The 18,693-nt window shown below is 42.2% G+C and overlaps 1 protein-coding gene across 2 annotated transcripts in view; it reads right to left on the minus strand.

The window, feature by feature from the left end:
• Positions 1-15,898, minus strand: part of DZIP1 (DAZ interacting zinc finger protein 1) — a 39,040-nt gene extending 23,142 nt beyond the window's left edge. For both annotated transcript variants that reach the window (XM_059839232.1, XM_059839231.1), the window contains exons 1-10: positions 15,777-15,898; positions 13,913-13,984; positions 12,499-12,568; positions 11,925-12,422; positions 7,253-7,337; positions 5,621-5,745; positions 3,319-3,480; positions 2,500-2,637; positions 1,384-1,446; positions 11-151 (exon numbers count right to left, since the gene is read on the minus strand). In XM_059839232.1, the coding sequence (XP_059695215.1) occupies positions 11-151; positions 1,384-1,446; positions 2,500-2,637; positions 3,319-3,480; positions 5,621-5,745; positions 7,253-7,337; positions 11,925-12,422; positions 12,499-12,501 (1,215 nt within the window). In that variant the 5' untranslated portion in view covers positions 12,502-12,568; positions 13,913-13,984; positions 15,777-15,898. The remainder of the gene's footprint in view (positions 1-10; positions 152-1,383; positions 1,447-2,499; positions 2,638-3,318; positions 3,481-5,620; positions 5,746-7,252; positions 7,338-11,924; positions 12,423-12,498; positions 12,569-13,912; positions 13,985-15,776) is intronic.
• Between the last annotated feature and the right edge of the window lie 2,795 nt (positions 15,899-18,693).

An 18,693-nucleotide genomic window follows, 5' to 3' on the forward strand; every position in this document is an offset into this window, starting at 1 on the left:
CAAAACAGACCTGCTTCCTCTGACTAATAATCAGATCATTCTGCTCCTGAAGCCTCTTCTCCAATTCTTCTATCCTCTTCCTGTAAAAGATGTTATTTCTGTTCAGGTCTTCCCTCGCTGATGTTTTGGTGTTCTCAACCTCTGACCGTAGCTAGAAAGCAATCAGAAAAAAAGTAACATCATATTAACACTATACAAAATATTTTAATGCTGTAAAGTCTAAACAAGTACGTGTCATGCTTAGATACTTTTAACATTTTTTTTCTCAGTAAAAACCTGATGTTTTCTGTGACTTCACAAAGACTTGTATAAATCATAGAACAGTTGTCTGGATCACTTTTGAATTACATAAGGAAGACCACCTAAATCTCAATATAAAGAAAAGGACATACAAACACATTGCTGAGATTGCCTAAAAATAAGATTGCAGGAAAATGTGTGTAGATCTATAAAAATGTTTTAATTATAAATAGTGTCCAACAATGATACTTTAAGGAGGTGATATGTGAACTTGTATAAATAACCTAGTATATTAGCTCCAAATGTGAAAGAAAGGGAACATTATTTAGGTGCACCATCCCAAAAGTAATACTTACATTACTTCTCCCTTATTCTATTCTTGCACTGTATGTGGGTGTATCTTTAACTACATCCTTTTTGGGGACTGTTCCATGGTTCATCCCCAATGTTTTCTTGCCAGAGGAGGAGAAGCATTGGTCAGAGCACTATGATCTGCTCAGTTCTTACATGGTCACGCAGATGAAAGGAAAATGAAAGGAAAAGAAGCAAGAGAAACAAAGCAGCAAAGAGATTAAAAAGAAATGTAGATGTAAAAAGAAATCTGAGGAATAAAGCTTTGTATAGTAAAATATATAAACTGATGCAAAATAAAATCCCAAGGTGCTTTCTCCTGGAAAAGCTGAACAGATTCTGCATTAGAAAGCTACAACAGAAAAAGCAATAGAGAAGCGATAAGAAGGAGAAAAGAAAAACTGAGACATATGGTCCATGGTAGCAGCAGGTACAGGGTGGATGAAAGCTACATGTTGGCAAGTCAGATCTCAACTATTCAACTACATAACATAGAAAATACTGTATAATACAGTGCTCACAGAAACAGCTGTAAGCTCTTCAAAAGACAGATACAGTTTCAGTTTTCTGTCAGATTCTGAAATGCTAAATTCATTTTCAACCCTGGCCTTAACTGAAACACCAAGATCCTACCATAACAGAAACACAGAGATGATAAATACAGCTAAGAGGACATACTCTTATAAAATCTTGATATCTGGCAGATGCACTAGAGCATACCAAGAACTACTGAAAGGGTAAATAAAAAAAAAAAGTCTCATTTTGGTGTAAATGGTCTGCTGTACCACTTACCAGGGAGGTTTCTGTCTCATGGTCATGACACTTGGCTTGCATACAAGACACCCACTTTTTTTCCTGCATAGAGGAAATCCATGTTAGTTCTTGTTAAAAACACATTTAGTTTGATATATGCAGCTTTGATTCTTGTTAATAGCACATGAGCATTTAGTTTGATAAATGCAGCTATATTTTTCTAAATAACGCATAAATACCAAAAATATGACAGATTTGATGCAATTTGAGTAACCCAGTATTTAATGCCTAGAACAGTTGATTTATACATCTGAGTGTGGTTTTCTTACCAATCACTCCAGAAACTGTATTTTCTCTTTGATTTGTATATGCAGTCACTGTGAGTGAGAAATACACAAGCATTTTGATACATCTCTGTGTATTAACAAAAAGAGTAGGAAGAGCAGGGGGAAGGTTTTCCCTTAAAGAATGTAATTTTGAGCACTCATTAATGCTATTTTGAGCACTCATTTACAACATATTTTCCATAATAATGACAAAACCCCAAAATTAACATACGAGTTTTAGACTGAAGCCAATTTTCTTTGATGAAATTAAAAAAAACCAAAAAAAAACATACAGCAAAAGTAGGTTTTGCACATCTTTGCACAGAAATGATCAAATTTCTGTATAATACCAACAGTAAACAAAGGTCTTCACATCCCAAAAACCATGAAAAAAACCAAATGGCACAGGTTGGAAAATCCTGTCAGAAAGTTTCCAAATTTTCTTTTTCATTTTGGGAAATGGAATATTCCAATTTTTCTGTAAGTGGCCTCATGGATGGGTAAACAGAAATGCTTTATTAGAGCCTTCTGGAATTGAACTGCCACCACACTTGGCAAAGACAGATATACTTAATAATAAAGAATAAGAGAATATCAATAAATAAGCAAGAATTACTTCATTTATAAAAGATAAAGAAAATAAATCCTTGCTTGCTATTATATGGATAGTATTAAATAGTATTAATAGTATTAAATCTTCAAAACCAGCTATTTTTGGCATTAAAAATAATGAAAATTTTACTTAGGGATTTCATATCCTACTCAGAGATGAAAATAAAAAGAAAGCAAGTAATCTGTTAAAAAGCAATACATTAAGTTACAGTGTTACCTGTTTTTCCAGAAGTTTAACCACATATGGATGATCCCGAAGATGATGAGGTTTCTCCTCTGTAAACTCATGGCTGTCTTTCAGTGTTCCTAAATTGGATTTTTGTTGCATATTGGACTTTTGTAATTCTAACAGTTGCTAATAGGAGGGAGGAGGAATACAAAATTTTCTTTAAACACAGTTATGCAGAGATTGCATCAGATACTTCTCCCATTTCTCGTGAGGTCAGCATTTATCAAATTTCACGTCATCAATAATATCTACATCTAAAATAAATATGACTTGTAAAAGTACACAGGACCTAGCAGCTGCAAAATGTAAGCTGCTCTGGTAATGCCATGCAGATTTGATTTCTGACCCAGCCATATATGCTTTTCTTGCTAGTGAGCATTTTCAAAGCATGTATTGAAAACAAATTAATTCTGTCAGGACTGTAATGCAGAGGTTAGTGTCCTCCACACCACTTATGAAAATATTTACATAAGGATACTTAACATGCAGCAACCACAACAATATCTAGTGACGTATAAACAGGCATTCAAAGGCTGAGGAGTACAGAAAAAAACTGACATAACTGATGAAGGGATCATTCATTCATACAAAGCAATCCTCCAAATAAAAAACCCCGCAACCTGAAATTATGTTAATAAAATACCTGTATACAAAGATACAATTATAGCTACCATTCAATCATTATTTTTAAGAGCTCTGTAGGAAGAGCTTTACAATGACTATATCACATTTCAAAAATGTGAAATTCACTGCCATTTATTGTAAGGGATTCATGCTTTAAAATGTTTGAAAATTTAAATTGCTTACATTTTCTAAAGTTGAATTTCTTGAATGTAAGTCCTTAAGCTCTTTCGTAAACATATCTTTCACTTTTTCTATTTGGTCAACAAATTTCTCTCTTTCCTCGTCTTTCCATTTATGAAATGATTGTAGAAACTCTTCTTCTTTTGATTTTTGCTGCTCGCATTCCTGACATTAAAAAAAAAAAAAAAAATGGTGATTTTTCTTCACGTTCAATACAAATTCAAACTCCCAAACTACATGTGGAATGCAGTCACTTTCAATATCTGGGAAATACTGTGACATCAAAAAACATAACACCACATTTTTTAAAGAATTCTAGGGTAGCAAACTATTATCAGACTATATTTTGCTAAACAAGCTAAACAAGTACACTTCAAAACAGTTCAGGTTTATTATTTTTCACTGAACAACACACAAATGACCTTTCTCAGTCATATCAAAGATTCACTTACTTCAGTATCCTGTTCTCACAAAAGCCTTAAGTGTGTAAGTAAGAAAGGCTAATACTGGGGCAAGCAAAAGTGCATGTTCTCCTTCACAGTCTCTAAGTTGCCAGCTGTTTTCAGCTCAGAGGACTTCTGGAGCCTGATACAGTCCTGCGAACTTCATTAACTGCATAAACTTCAATACATTTCTCCTCATACACTTTACAGTCATCCCCTGTGGCTGTGTCATCTTTAGCAACTGCAACACCTTTTGCCAATGAGCTCCACAAGCTGCATAAAGAGCCAAGCACTTTTCTTGTTCTAGTTGTTTGAATCTGGCTCCTGCTAGGTACATTTGATGGATTCTGAACCCTGAACTGGAGAACAGAGAGAATGGTTCATCACTCTGTGTAACTCATGATTTCACAGGTATCATTATCTCACCTCCATCTTCATCAAGCGTTTGTCTCTTTTTCAGACTGACAACTCTCAGCATGGTCAGTCATTCTGAATACTGACTGATCATCTTTGTAGCCCATCTCCATAACTTTTATAGCTCTATCCTATCCTTTTGGAGATGAAGGGACTAGACTCACAAAACATATTTAAGCTGTGGATTGCACAGTGATTTTTCAGACTAATTGGTAATATTTGATTTTCTTTGCTAGCTGCTACTAACATTTCCCCAGGGCTATGTATCACAAGCTTAAGATCTTGCCCTTCAGTAACAGCACTCAGTTCAGAACTCACTGTTTCCTAGATGAAATTAGAACTATTTTATCCCTATATAACCCCACTTCATCCATTGGATTACTTCAAAAATTCCATTACACAGTGATTTTTATATAGTTCTCACATTGTTTAAAGTCCTGCACTTTACTGCCCAGAACATACATATCTTTTAGGAAACACCAACATTTTTCCATCACAGCATTCACTCTAAATTTGTTCACTATAATAAGCAATCATTGTACAACTAGTAAGAATGGGATCATCTGTATCCTTCAATCAAGGATAAAGTCTTCTGCTCTTTCAATCAAAAGATAGTAACATTGTGCCACCTGAATTGACAGTGGATGTCAGTCATGGCAGACAAACTGTAACCAGGTACACCACACATTTCTATCTTCCCTGACATCCCAGAAAAAGAGAGAAGTTTTCAAAGCTTCTTGTTGTGTAACACTGCAGACTGTAGCTTCAGGACATTTCAGGTAGTCCCCTTGCAGTTAGGAGTCTCAGCTAAGACAAGTGACTTCAAAAGAGGCCCCTAAGGCACCAAAAAATCTACACTGCACTGTTATGAATACTCCAAGTTCCACCTCATAAACAAAACAATGCTTAGGGGGCAGGAGAAATGTGTTATAGATGTACTTCTCAAAAGCTAGGCACAGAATGAATGAGTAGAATACCTTCCACATGTCCACATAGGGCCAAGACCCCATTATTCTGACAGTGCCTGCACTCCTAAGTGAAACTCTAGCAGCTTTTGATTTGGTCATTCAGGACTTTTGAAAATGGAAGCTGAACAATTCCAAGAAAGGGGGAACAAAAGGACTGAAGAAAGAGAACTCTGAAGATGAGTTCGTGGAAAACAATGCTCTATGTTTTACAGCAGATCAGGGTTTCCTCTGAAAACAATGAAGAAAATAATAATCCATCATAGACTATCAGGTTGGAAGGATCAGATTGGACTATCCTGAGGATAATCTGGTCCAGCCGTTCTTGACAACAGCACAAAGTAGACAAGGTGGCCCAGGAGCTTGGCCAGCTCAATCTTGAAAGTGTTCAACTTTGGGAAATCCAGTGCTTCTGTGGGTTGAGTGAACACAGTTCAAAGTGCTAATTCTTTTGAGACATTCACATTACTTAGAAAGTATTACCTTAGACAACCTGGCCAAATTAGCCTGTTGTTCAAACTCTAACTGGGACTTAGTGAGCTGCAACTGCTCCTTCAGTTTTTCAATCTCATTCTGCAATTTTTCGATATTTCCTTTCTTCTTCTGTTCTGTTTGAAAGAAAAACAGACTTTAAGAAGGTTTGTTGCATTTTCTGGAATTGTAATACTTACTGCAAATACATTTCTAGTGTTTCAGTAACATTTTCACAAAGCGTGACTTAGCCCATTTCCCCTCCCACTACCATGATTCTCCATGGATGCTTTTAAATACATATATTCTCTGGACTGCTAACTTACCCTCAAATACTTGTACCACTGACATGTGAAATAGTTTATGAAATATTTACATGAAAAAGTATTCTATAACCTAATTTCAAAGGAATCTAAGCAACACAGGCTCTTTAAAAGGACGTACAAAGGACAAAGTGAACCTCAGTTATTCAATCTCTTAGGTTAAGTTTATTTTAAATAACTTTTGTAAGGAGTCCAGTTGGAATAAAACAAATTATTTATGTCGATAGAATTGGGGGACTATCAAACAAAAAATGTTAAAATGTGCAAAAATCACAACAATCTTGTGAAACATTTCATCAATTTACCAGTTATTTACTTGCCCATCATCTGGGAATCTGAATATTATTTCAGAAATAACTGAATGGGATATTTTCCCCAGAGAGCTATTTCAGGCTTTTATACAACAAGCAACTGTTTCTGCAGCATCTTACACTATCATTTTTATCAAGTGTAAGGTGCACAAGAACTTCTTTCTTTTTAAAATATATTTGCACTTCCTCAGCTGCTTATTCAGACCCCTCTCACTCTTGTTGCTGTTTCATTTGCCTGACAAGCTACACTTCAGACCTCATCAGATTCTTCCCACTTTTTCTCCTCCCAAATGCTCCTTTTTTCCTAACCTGGTCTTATTCTAACCACTGTTACTTGTCAATACTTGTTTGTCCTTAGCAATAAATCATAAGCATGCAGCCCAGCAGGAAGGAGAAATATTAGATATGAATGAAAGAAACTTTGACATCATTGTTTTTCAAACTAAACATCTTTTAGTGAAGAGAGAAAAAAGTATGCAAGTTAGTGGTAAAGCAACCTTGAGTATCATAGACAGATGAAGGTAGACTGTTCTTAACAGTTTCTCTCACCACATTTTACAGTCAGTTTAGCTCAGGAGAGCTTGATCCTATTCAAACTGATTTCAGATGGGGTGGACTATTTCTGTATTTACAATTATAATACATTTACAAAATTTATTTTCCCTACCGTGGCTTGTTCATTTTACCCATGCCTTCATAACATACATGCCTAAAGAGGAACTGTGCTTTGAAAAGCACTACTGGATAAAGTATTCAACAGAAATGCTAGTTAGAAAAGATGCTGCAAATATTGCACACAGGTTTTTGTTAACTATTTTCCAGAGACCGAAACATATGTTGCCCAATACATTGTATCAGTCAACTGCACTTGCATTCACACAGACTGGGATCTGCCACTCAAAAATGAAAAGCAAAAACTTTTCTTCCAAGTTACATAAAATCATGGACTGCACATTTACACTTTTCTAAACCACCTCTCTCAATTTTTTTAATAACATTCAAGTACATACCGATCTCAGACTCTCCTGGGTGACGCCTTTGAATGTGACTTTGTAAAAAGGAATAGGTCATAAAAGCCTTTTCACAAAATGGACACTACAAAAAAACCAAAACCAAAAACAAATAGTTAAAAACACATTAGTAACACCTTTTTGGCAAATACAGTGGTTAAGGTTTTAACAGGTTATTAGATTTGGTTCATATGTAAAAAGAAGGTAACTTTAACATGTTCCATCTCACGAGAATAAGAACAAAAATTCTCATGGTACCCAATTACTATAAAGTCATTAGTATATTAATGCTATTTAACATTTCACAGTGATGGTCATGAGCAAGAATCTGATTGTGCTAGGCACTGCTCCAACTGAACAGAACAGACTCTGGCCAAGCAAGTTCAAATTCAGATATAAACCACAGATAAAGATTCATATATGTAGGTAGAGAACTACAAAGAAAAGGCATGACAACCCTCTTCTGCACAATACATAGACTCCAGCCAACCAGTAGCTCAGGTGATCTTAAGATTCATGCAACACCACAAAGTAGAGCACCACACAGCTGGAAAAAACCAATTAAGATGGGTTTGAGTATATGAGTTGTAAGATGGCAATATTCAAAGGACATGTAAAATACTCAGACATTTCAACCAAGGTAAAGTAGCAGTACACAATTTTGTAAGAAAAGTTATGTTGCTACATTAGTATGCCACCTAGAATCCTTCTGAAGTACAAAGTTCTTTCAATTACTGTTTCTATAATTAACCTACTAGTTTTGAATACAAATTTGAAGTCAAATTTGGATCCCACCCTTTTTGAAATATCCTTTTTGTTCACCTTCAAAATACATTCTACTAATGTTTAGAAAATATTAAAAATGGGGGGGTTGTACAAGGACAGAAGCTGCATCTACAAACCCTGTAACATACTTTAAGACTATGCATGAGCGCCCCTCATCACTTTAGGGTCATTCATTACCTCTATCTCATAAATACATTTTAACAAAACACAGACACTCAAAAAAAGTCATTTTTACTTATCAGTGTGATATGACAGTAAGAAACCAGCTTAAGAGGTTCAAGATCTTGTCACCATAATCAATGCCAGAAGGAGGATCTGGGGAGCTATAGGCCTGTCAGCCCAACCTTGGTACCTGGCAATGTTCTGGAACAGATCATCTTCAGTGTGATCACATACAGGACAGCCAAACAATCAGACCCAGCCAGCATGGATTTAGGAAAGGCAGGTCCTGCCTGACTAACCTGATCCTTTTATTACCAAGTGACCTGCCTAGTAGGTGAGGGAAAGGCTGTGAATATTGCTTACTGGACTTCAGCAAAGTCTTCAGCACTACCTACCACAGCATTCTCCCGGAAAAGCTGGCAGCTCATGGCTTGGACAGGTGCACTCTTCTCTGGATTAAGAACTGGATGGATGTCCAGGCCCAGAGATTGTGGTGGTGTCGCATCCAGTTGACATCTGGTCACTGTCATGTCCCCAGGGATCAGTGGCAGGGACAGCCCAGTTTAATACGTTTACTGAGGATATGATGAGGGGATTGATGCACCTTTAGTAAATTTGCAGACAACACCAATTGAACAGGATCTGATGGAGGGTAGGAATGCTCTGCAGAAGGATCTGGATAGGATGGATTGGCGGACAGAGGCCAACTTTATGAAGTACAGCAAGATCAAGCACCAGGTCCTTCACTTCAGGAACAAAAACCCCTGCAGCACTACAGGTTTGGGGAAGTGTCTATAAAGCTGCTCAGTGGAAAATGACCACAGGGCGCTGGTCAACAGCTGCTGAACATGAGCCAGTGTGTGCCCAGGTGGCCAAGAAGGCCACTGTCATCCTGGCTTGTATCAGCAGTAGTGTGGCCAGCAGGACCAGAGCGCTGATTGTCCCTCTATCCTCAGTCTTGGTGAGGCCATACCTCAAATCCTGTGTCCAGTTCTGGGGCCCTCACTACAAGAAGGACATTAAGCTGCTGGAGCATGTCCAAAGAAGGGCAATGGAACTGGGGAAGGGTCTGCAGGGTAAGACCTACCAGGAACAGTTGAGGGGGCTGGAGGTGTTCAGCCTGCAGAAAAGGAGGCTCAGATCTTATGACTCTTTACAACTGCCTGAAAGGAGGGTGTAATTACACAGGGGTCAGCCTCTTCTCCCGGGCAACAAATGACAGGACAAGAGGACTTAGCCTCAAGCTGTAACAGGGAAGGTTCAGGTTGGACATCAGAAGGAATTTCTTCATTAAAAGGGTAATTAAACATTGGACTGCCAAGGGAGGTGGTGGAGTCACCACCCTGAAGGTGTTCAAGAAATAAATGAACACTGCACTTAGTGCCATGGTCTAGTTGAGAAGATGCTGATCAGCCAAAGGTTGGACTTGATGATCTCAGAGGTCTTTTCCAAGCTAAATGATTCTGTGATTATGTGAGATACCCAAATTTCAAATTATATTTAAAATGCTGCCTCTGGTAGTTGGGTATCCTATAAAATACACTTTTCAGCAAACACTAAAGCCATGAATAATTAAGACAAATTTTGTTGAGCAAATGCAAGACCTAATATAAAACCAAAACAAAGTGATATAATATGGCAGCAAAGCATTACTGCCAACCAAGAGGGAGCTTACGGTGTAACAGATTGCACATGATTTACAGAACTAAATTGGCTGTGAAATAATGTTATCCATTCAAGCACAAACTTCATGTCAGTTTGACTTGCTGGTAGTGAAAGAAAGCTCTTACTGCAGGAGACAAGATTAACATAGGGAATATTTAGGTTTTGAATTATGAAACATTTTTCTTGGAACTACTTTTCAGTGTTAACTACAACATGCGCTTTATGCCCACATTGTACATGAGAATGTAAGATTTCTGAACAATGTATTTAAAAAGTTTAAAATATTATATAAAATTAAATTTGTATGACTCACATGAAGGTACTGACCAACAAGACTTAAATTTATGAATTGTAGGCATCAGCACCATTTAATAGTAGCATTTCCTGGTTAGACTTATACTGATCTTGGATTAAAGGCATTACATCTGAATTTTAAAACACTTACATTAGCTGTAAAGAGCAACTCTGCTAAAAAGGGCTTATTTGTAAACAAGTAACAGGTTTATTTGCAAAACATCCAAGACTTTGAGGGGATGGAATCTGAACTACCCTCTCAGGAACACCAGAAAAGCCCCATTATCTGGAAACGAAGATCACACACAGAGCTATTGTTTACTGATCACACTGCTACCCAGCATTTACAAAAACTTGGAAGAGTTTAATTTATTCTGGCTTTCAAACTCAGAATCCTGAAAACACTGTAGGAACTTCAGGTATTGTACAACATCATTCCCTGAACTAATTTTTCTCATGAAAACTTAAATTACTTCTAGAGAAAAGAAACAGAAGAATGAAAAGGGGGAGGGAAGATCAGAAATGTACTTTATATGAAATCAAATTACAAATGGGAAATAGATTTCCATCTCTGTTTTACTGCAAATGCCATTGAACAGATTAGCAATTAGACAAGTTCACTACCATGTTTTTCAACTTCCACAGAGGCAGGTGCACACTACAAATATTTCTGGAAAAATTGATAACATTTGGCAATCACAGTATGAGAACTATTTAAGTTTACACATAAAACGACACATTTATCTTTTGCAACACAGGACAAACTGCTTTGTGAGTTGCATCAAGTTTTTTTTTTAAATAATACCATATCAACAGCTTGTCCTTGAGACTAACAATTGAATGCATGAACCTTGCCTCATGTATAGTTCTACTCTTGGGGCATAAGGTACCTTTTCCCTTACAGAACCACTTGAGCCAACTTAGCTGATGTCTTAAATACTGAACTTTGCCTGTAACTTTAAACATACAGGGATAGCCTGAAATCATGTCAAGTCTGTGTCCGGTGTACCCTTTAGACTTCAGATTGTATTTGAAGCCAAAATTTGCAATCCTGAAACCTGAAAATGCTGATGCTGAAAAATACTTAAACTACCACACCACTGTAGTGAGACAAAAACCCCCTCCCAATATAAACAGAGTGCCATGACACTGTCAGTCAGAAGAGCTGTGTATTAAGGTTCTTAAGGAAGATTCTTTAGGAACAGATTGTTGCGGAATCAGAGCTGAGGTAACTCACTGAAGCTCTTTACCATCTTGCCTGAGTCACCTCTGAGTCACACACACAAGCAGAAACTTTGTGCCTGGAGAACATCAGTGCAGGACAGTGACTTCTTGCAGACAGTGCATTACTGCTCAGCATCTGTTCCAATGCATTTGCCCTCTGTGTTTTCTGACCATGCAGTTGGCAGACAAGGAAAGACAGCAACACAACAAAGTCATAACATGTTTATCATAGGTTTTGTATGTGTGTGTATCTGACATTTCAGGTGCATCTAAAGCGAATACAAGAGTAAAGAGCACGCGTTAGTAAAAAGAGGATTTGTTAAAGATGATGTAGCATTCTCCCAAGAGTCTCTGAAACACAGATCGAAAACAAGTGCCAGCAATGCACTTCCTTTTGCAAGGTCACTGGTCCTTGCAGTTCCAGCCTTCCACCCAGCAAGGAACTGCACCCCAGCAGAGTGGGGCTGTTCTGCTGCCCATGCCAGCAGACTCAGAGCTGACAAGGTGTGGGTGACTGGGCCACCAGGCCCTCTCCTCTCACCTGGTGGTAGTTGGCTCGTGCCTCCAGCATCATCTGCTGGGTGCTGATCATCTTCTTTCTCCGCCGGCATTCCTCCTTAAGCCCCTGGATCTCCTGCGAGCGCTGGGCCACCTCCTTGGCCAGCTGGTCACGCTGGGCCTGTGTCTCTCTCAGGGCCTCCTCCAGGCTGCCGAGCTGGGCGCTGAGGTACTCCTGGGAGTGCAGCAGGTACTCAGTAGAGAGCTGCGCCAAGCGCAGCAGCTTCAGCAGCAGCGGGTCTGCGGGGCCCTGGCAGTGCGGACAGCACTCCCGCTCGGCGTTGCAGAAGGTGACATGCTCCAGGTGCGCCTGCAGGACTGCCACGTCCCCCTCCCGCGACACCCGCTCCACGTCCACGGTGCTCAGCCGCCGCCAGTCCGGGTTCTCGTGCCGCACGCGGAACTGGAATGCGGGAAACGCCGCCGGCCCCGCCGCGCCGGGCCCGGTTGCCGGTGGGTGATAGGTGCGCTGGGAGAAGGGCTGCGGGAGAGAGACACAGCTCAGCCCCGGCCGACGCTCCCCGCCCCGCCGCCCGCCCGCCCGTCCCGGCGCTCACCATGTCCGGGCTCCGTCCCTGCGGCTCCGCTCGGCGCCGGCGTCCTCCGCGTCGCTATAGCAGCCCCGGCCTGCGCGACGGGAGGCGGCAGTGACGCCGGGCTGTGCCGCCTCCCGCCCGCCCCGCCGCGCCCCGCCCCACGGCCCTTCGGCTCCGTGCTCTGCACAAATCCCGTCCTTCTCCCTCCCGGCATCCTCCTCCCGCGACGCCTTCACAGCCTCCTGGCAGCGCCGCGCTAGTCCCGGTGCTCCTGCTGCCCCGCACGCAGCGCGCCCTTTACCATCTCCACACGCTACTCGCATCAACAAACGTATCCTCGGCTCCGCTCTTATGTTTATGCATCCTTGACACAGCTACACAGCATACGCCTTCGTTCTCCACATTCCCTTCACTTCTTCGAAGTCTGTACACGCCATCCTGCTCGCACGCTCACTGCATCAACGTGCCTCCCTATCCTGTGCCTCCTCCGTGCTGCTCCTGACTCCAACTCCTCTCACTCCTGTACCCCTGTGCTGTCCTGACTTACACTCCTCTACCGCTGTGCTGTCCTGTGCCCTTCTCCAGCCTCGCCTACTCAACTTTCTCCCAGATGTGACAACACCTGTCACCTCCCCACCATCAGCATTCATACATACATCATTTCTCTGTACATCTTCATGCTGCTGCACCCTCATGTGCCTCAGCTGGTAGCTCTATGCAATCTCTCCAGTGAAACTCTGTACCCCTCTCAATGCCCATACATCTGTCAGGTGCTTGCAAACACCTTCCTCACCTTAACACAGTCACACACTTTGCAGGCCGCTTCCACATGCTCTGTCACTCATCAAATCAACACATCTCTGCCTGGTGTCAGCACACACCAGACCCACTCCTGCAACCATACAACCCTACAACCTCACCACATCTGTCATTCCTGTCTCATTCTACCAAGCTCAAACACTTCAGCCCCATGAAGCACCTAATGCCTTGCATATATCACCTACTTTACCATCCATGCCCAAATACTTTTCTTCAATGCAACCAACAACTCCTGCCTATATCTCTGCCCCACCCCAATCCCCAGTGCTCCCCAGTTTGCTGTTTCCCTTGCTCCTGCTCAGTTGCTTCAAACAGTGTTTCTAAGAAGCAGCATCCTTCTCCTCCATCATACAAAATTACCCTATTCCACTCTTCTCCAAAAACCTGCTCTTCCTGTTACCATTTCTTAATATTTCAGTCCCCTAGCTAAGTCTGCCTTACTGCCATGTTCCACATTTATACCTCCCTAACTTTTCAGTCCCTTCCACACATATTTTAGTTTCTCATCCTCTTGGTCATTCTTAGATACATACGTCTCCTAGAACAGTCACACAGTATATATCTGATCATACACTCCATTCCATAGATTCCTCTACATCATGCATTATAGACTCACAGAGATGTTTTCAAGGGACCTCTGGTGATCATCGTCCAGTCCAAATTTCTGCCGCACACTAGTTCACATCACCTGTGGCATTTAAGATGAACAGACAATCCATGACCTCCCTGTACAACCTGTTGCATGTCTGTGCCCTCTTCCTGATGAAAACATTTTTCTTAATGTCTCACTGAGTATCTGCTATTACCAAGATTAAAAAATGGTTTGAATATTTTTTGCCACAATTGTTCAAGTAACTGCAGGCCACTACTAGAGGGGCCCCTTTTCCTTCTCTTCACCACACTAAATAAGCCCAGCTCCTTCACCTTCTTCTCATAGACCATGTAGATCCTAATCATGTTAGACCTCCTCTGTCACCTTTCAGCTCCTCCACATAGTTTATACACCCCTTAGTATTTCCCTCCACTCGCCTTCTAGGAACTTGCGATGAACTTCACCTCTCATCTGCACTTTTAACATTGCCCTCTCCAATATAAACAGTAACATGTCTACCAGTAATCACAATGTAGAACTACTTCTACAAAAACACCAGCAATATTGCTACATGCACCAACACAAGCACCCTCATAAATTACAAGCTCTTAGTTTTATGCAGATTTCTATGTAGGTTGTTGCTTTTTGGACCTTAAACCTTAAGCCTACTGGTCACACTTACACCCAAGGTTCAGTTCCATTTAGATTCTTCCATCACTTACCACTCCACTTGTTTTTAATTTAGAAAAGACACTGTGTGCCTGTTTGCAACATTGCAGTCTTCTCCTGCAAGAATTACATTTTTGCCACCTCTTTTCCACAGTCTCCAGCAAATCTTCAAAGAAATCTATTTACTTTTTTTGGATGTATATCAAATATAGATCTTCCATATTACACATAATGAAATATAGCTCCCAAAAATCTAAGCCAAATATGTGCTTCATCTATTTGACATAGGAGAAATTTCTTTACATAAAAACCACGTGCATTTTGAAAGCTACCACTTCATGCGTCAAGCAGAAGAAGCCTGAAAAAGCACACATTAAATAAGGGTCTTTCACTGACAGATGCATGGGTGTAATTAGAAAAAAACAACCAAACATTTTTTAAAGCCAGCAAAGTAAACCACACCTGAGGACAGCTTATTCTCCTCAACCAATGTATCTAGTCAGGAATATCCATACAGATTTGCATGCTGCTAAACCTGCTTTAACTGAATGTGACTTTGCAGCGGTACATCATCTATCCATCATATAATGGTCTTTGCTGGAATGCACCTTAAAGACCATCTAGTTCCAACCAGCTGCCATGGGCAGGGTCACCTAGTAGACCACATCACTCGGAGCCCCATCAAACCCGGCCTTGAACACTGCCAGGGATGGGAGGGGCACCACGAAGTTGAAAAGAGGCACAAGCCGCTCCATCTCGTGGAGACAGAAAACGTACGGACGGACGGAGGCGGTCCTTTTCGAAATTTTTTTCCTTTTCTTTCTGCCGGATTTTCTCTATTGTGGGAGCTGTGCCCATGAGGAATTTAGGGTCATCACCCACCCTCGAGGCCTCCTCGGTCAAGGATGGCATCGCTTGCTCTCCCGGCCACCCCTCCTCTCCGGGTCGGGCGGCACGGGGGAAAAGCGGCTCTTCCCCGCGGCGGTGTCCGCCGGCCAGGCCCGGAGCCGGCGCTTCGGGAGGGGGCCGAGCACGGCCGGGCCTGCGGGAGGCCCTGAGCCGGGCTCCATCTGCCTGCCAAAACCTCCGGCTCCGCTTCAGAACGCGGCCGCCTCGCCGCTCCCTCCCGCCTGCCCCAGGGGAGAGGCCCCTCCGGACTCTGCCTCCCGCCACCCTCCTCCGCCCGGGGTGGGGGGGAGAAAGGGAAACCCCTGCTCACCTCCGGCTGCAGCTCCGCGGGTCCCGGCGGGCGCCGCAGGGCGCGGAGGGGCGGAGGGGCGGCGGGGCTGCGGCCGCTCCCGCCCCGGCCGTTACCGGCGGTGCCGCGGCAGGCGGCCGCTGCGCCTCCGCCCTCCGCCGGGCCCGTCCCGCGCCGGCCCCGCTGCCCCGAGGCCGCCCGCGGGTGGCGGCTGCGGAGGGGTCGGCGGCCGAGGCAGGCGAGGGCTCCCCCGCTGCTCGCCGACTCTCTCTCCTTGAGAACCTGCCCGGCAGATGTTGATGCCCAGGCGGGATGTCCTTTGTCCTGATCCGGTCCCGAGCCTCTCCGACCGAGAAGCAGCCTTTCCTCTCCCTTTTTGTAAAATGTGAGGGAAATTACAACAAGCTTTGGAAAGGCCGCCTTTGGAAAGGCTGCCTTTGGAAATTCAAGGCACGTTTTGCCACGCAGTCGCAGAACACGACACGTTTAAACCTGTGGAGCAGCGAACTTCTTAGCGCGATGGGGAGTCCCCGCCAGCGCGGGGCGGACGGCGCGGCAAGGCAGCGGTGGGGCGGGGGCAGGAGCCCGCCTGTCCACCGGGATGGATAAGGGGTCTTGAGGAGCTGCAGGATCCCATCTGCCCGCCGAGCTGGAGCGGGGTCTCGGGATCTGCAGCATCCCGTCTGCCCACCGAGCTGGAAAGGGGTTTGTGGGGCTGCAGAGGCTCTCCTGCCTGCCGAGGTGGACGGAAGCCCGAGGGACCGAGAGCATAGTGATAATCTCCAACGGGAGAAGGTGAGAAGCTTTCATGAGAGTTTTCTGACGTTTGCAGGAAAGCACCATGTTCCAGTACCAGGATAAGGCTGGGAATATGCTTTCCTGCAGGTATTTTAAACGAAGTAATGAAAGGTGAAGTTGTTATTTTCAATGAAAATATGTATTGTATCATGCAGATAGAATAATTCCAACAGTTACAGATTACCTCAAATCTTTCTGATTTGATTCCTCTTCCCTGTAAGGGTTTTGAATTGTGTTTTTCCATAAATGCTCTGCAGCCTTTGTGTCCACAAAGAAAATTTCAAACAGTTTGTATTTAATATAAATTATGCTGGCAAATTCAGTGATGGAAGTAATCATTAGACACTTAGAACACCTAACCTTCATTTAGAAATTCCATTTGGCATGGGATACACCACTGTGTTTTCCAAAGTACAGACTTACTGAGACACCAACTTACCTTACTGAATTGTGAAATTCTGTTGCAACAGTGGGCACATACGCTGTGAACACTAGCTTTAAGAAAAGAGGTAATCATTCAGGTGCTTCAGTTTTTGATGCTCCAAGGGTACCTCAGCATGCTTCAGTCACTAATGGGTGCTCAATCCAGAGGATCAGGCTAGTCTGAAGGAAAACCTGAACATACATCAAATGTGGACATCCAGTCCTCAGTACTAATGACTTTTGCTTCTGTAGATATGCATCTGTTGGGCTACTAAAACAGGCATTGCCAGAAGAAGATGCTTTGTGAAGCCTTTAGTGTGGTAAACCTTAATAAAGAGAATACTTTGAAAACCTGCAGTGTGACAGTCACAGCCTCTATGGATCATGCCTAGAGGCAAATATGCAATACAAGTTGATGAGCACTTTGTGTGAATAGTTGGAGCACTCAGACAGCAAGATGAACAAGTGCAGGCCCTTGGTGCCCAAAAAATTTTATACCCTATGCTCTTAGAATGCCCTAATGACAACACCACAGTCTGTTCAGCATGCCTTCTAAGGATGTCTCTTGCTATGAAAGGGGTTTTTATATCAAAGTAAATGCTAACTGTGTGCAAAAATGTTGGAAAGGCTCTTCAGTGATGAGGGGAGTTGTATATGAAGTGTGCAGAAATGTGGATTTTGATTGCTTATTCTAGTATTGGCTTAATACAAAATACACAAGCAGGCCTTGGATGAGAGCTATAACCAAGATTTTTATGTAGGAAGGGGTGGTTCTCACCCTTTCATTCTTTTACTCTTAATTTGTTCCAGAGCTTGATTAATCTTTAATTACTTGCTGTAAGTGGTACAGCCTCACTTGGCAAGGGTGGGTATTCTTTAACCCACATTAGTGCTGAGTTCTACCCTTATATACCTTAGTGACAAAAGTGCTCTCCTAAAACATGTGTGGATTTACTAAAAAGGACCAAAAGCATTGCAAGGTATTTGTGAGGCTCATGGAGGAGCACCTGGAGAGCAACTGGAGAGCGGAAAAATAAGAGTATTCTGATTGTGGGGTGAAATATGATGATATCTTGGCAATGGCTATTTGGGAAATGGCCTGAGTAGCAGAGGCACTGGGCACTGAGGGAAGCTGGGCAGGGACAGCCAGGCCTGGCAGTGCCCCCAGAGCACTGATGCAATGTGTTAATTGAAAAAGTTATTTGTCTATTTTGTAGTATGGAGGAGGACTACACATGTAGTACAAGATGTTTTAATTTGAGAGGGTAGTGGACAAACTGTCTTGGGAACTGAGAAATAGACTCTTCAGTAACCTCTCTCCTACAGTATTCTCAGAGTGACGCATACAAGTAATCATTAACTCTGGTGGAAAGCTGAATGGTGCAAGTATAATAATGAGTCTAGCCAAATTGTTAGTTTATTTAATCTTTTCCTTCCTGCCAGTTCCCAACATGGCACATTTTTCAATTTTCAAACAAGCTTAGTTGCTGGCTGGGATTAAACCGTGACAAATACCTATTATACTTCCATTTGTTCAAAATTTCCATCGCTCAGTTTACCTGAGGAAATAATCTATGTATTTTTATCACAGGAAAACAAAATATTTAAAAGAACAGTAGAATGAATCACTCTCCTAACCCTTTTGCGTCATGTCACCTCCTTCAATCCAACAAATGCCACCAGCCACAATTAAGTAGCTTGAATAGATGATGCTCTA

This window comes from Haemorhous mexicanus, chromosome 2 (assembly GCF_027477595.1).
Source record: "Haemorhous mexicanus isolate bHaeMex1 chromosome 2, bHaeMex1.pri, whole genome shotgun sequence".
NCBI lineage: Eukaryota > Metazoa > Chordata > Aves > Passeriformes > Fringillidae > Haemorhous > Haemorhous mexicanus.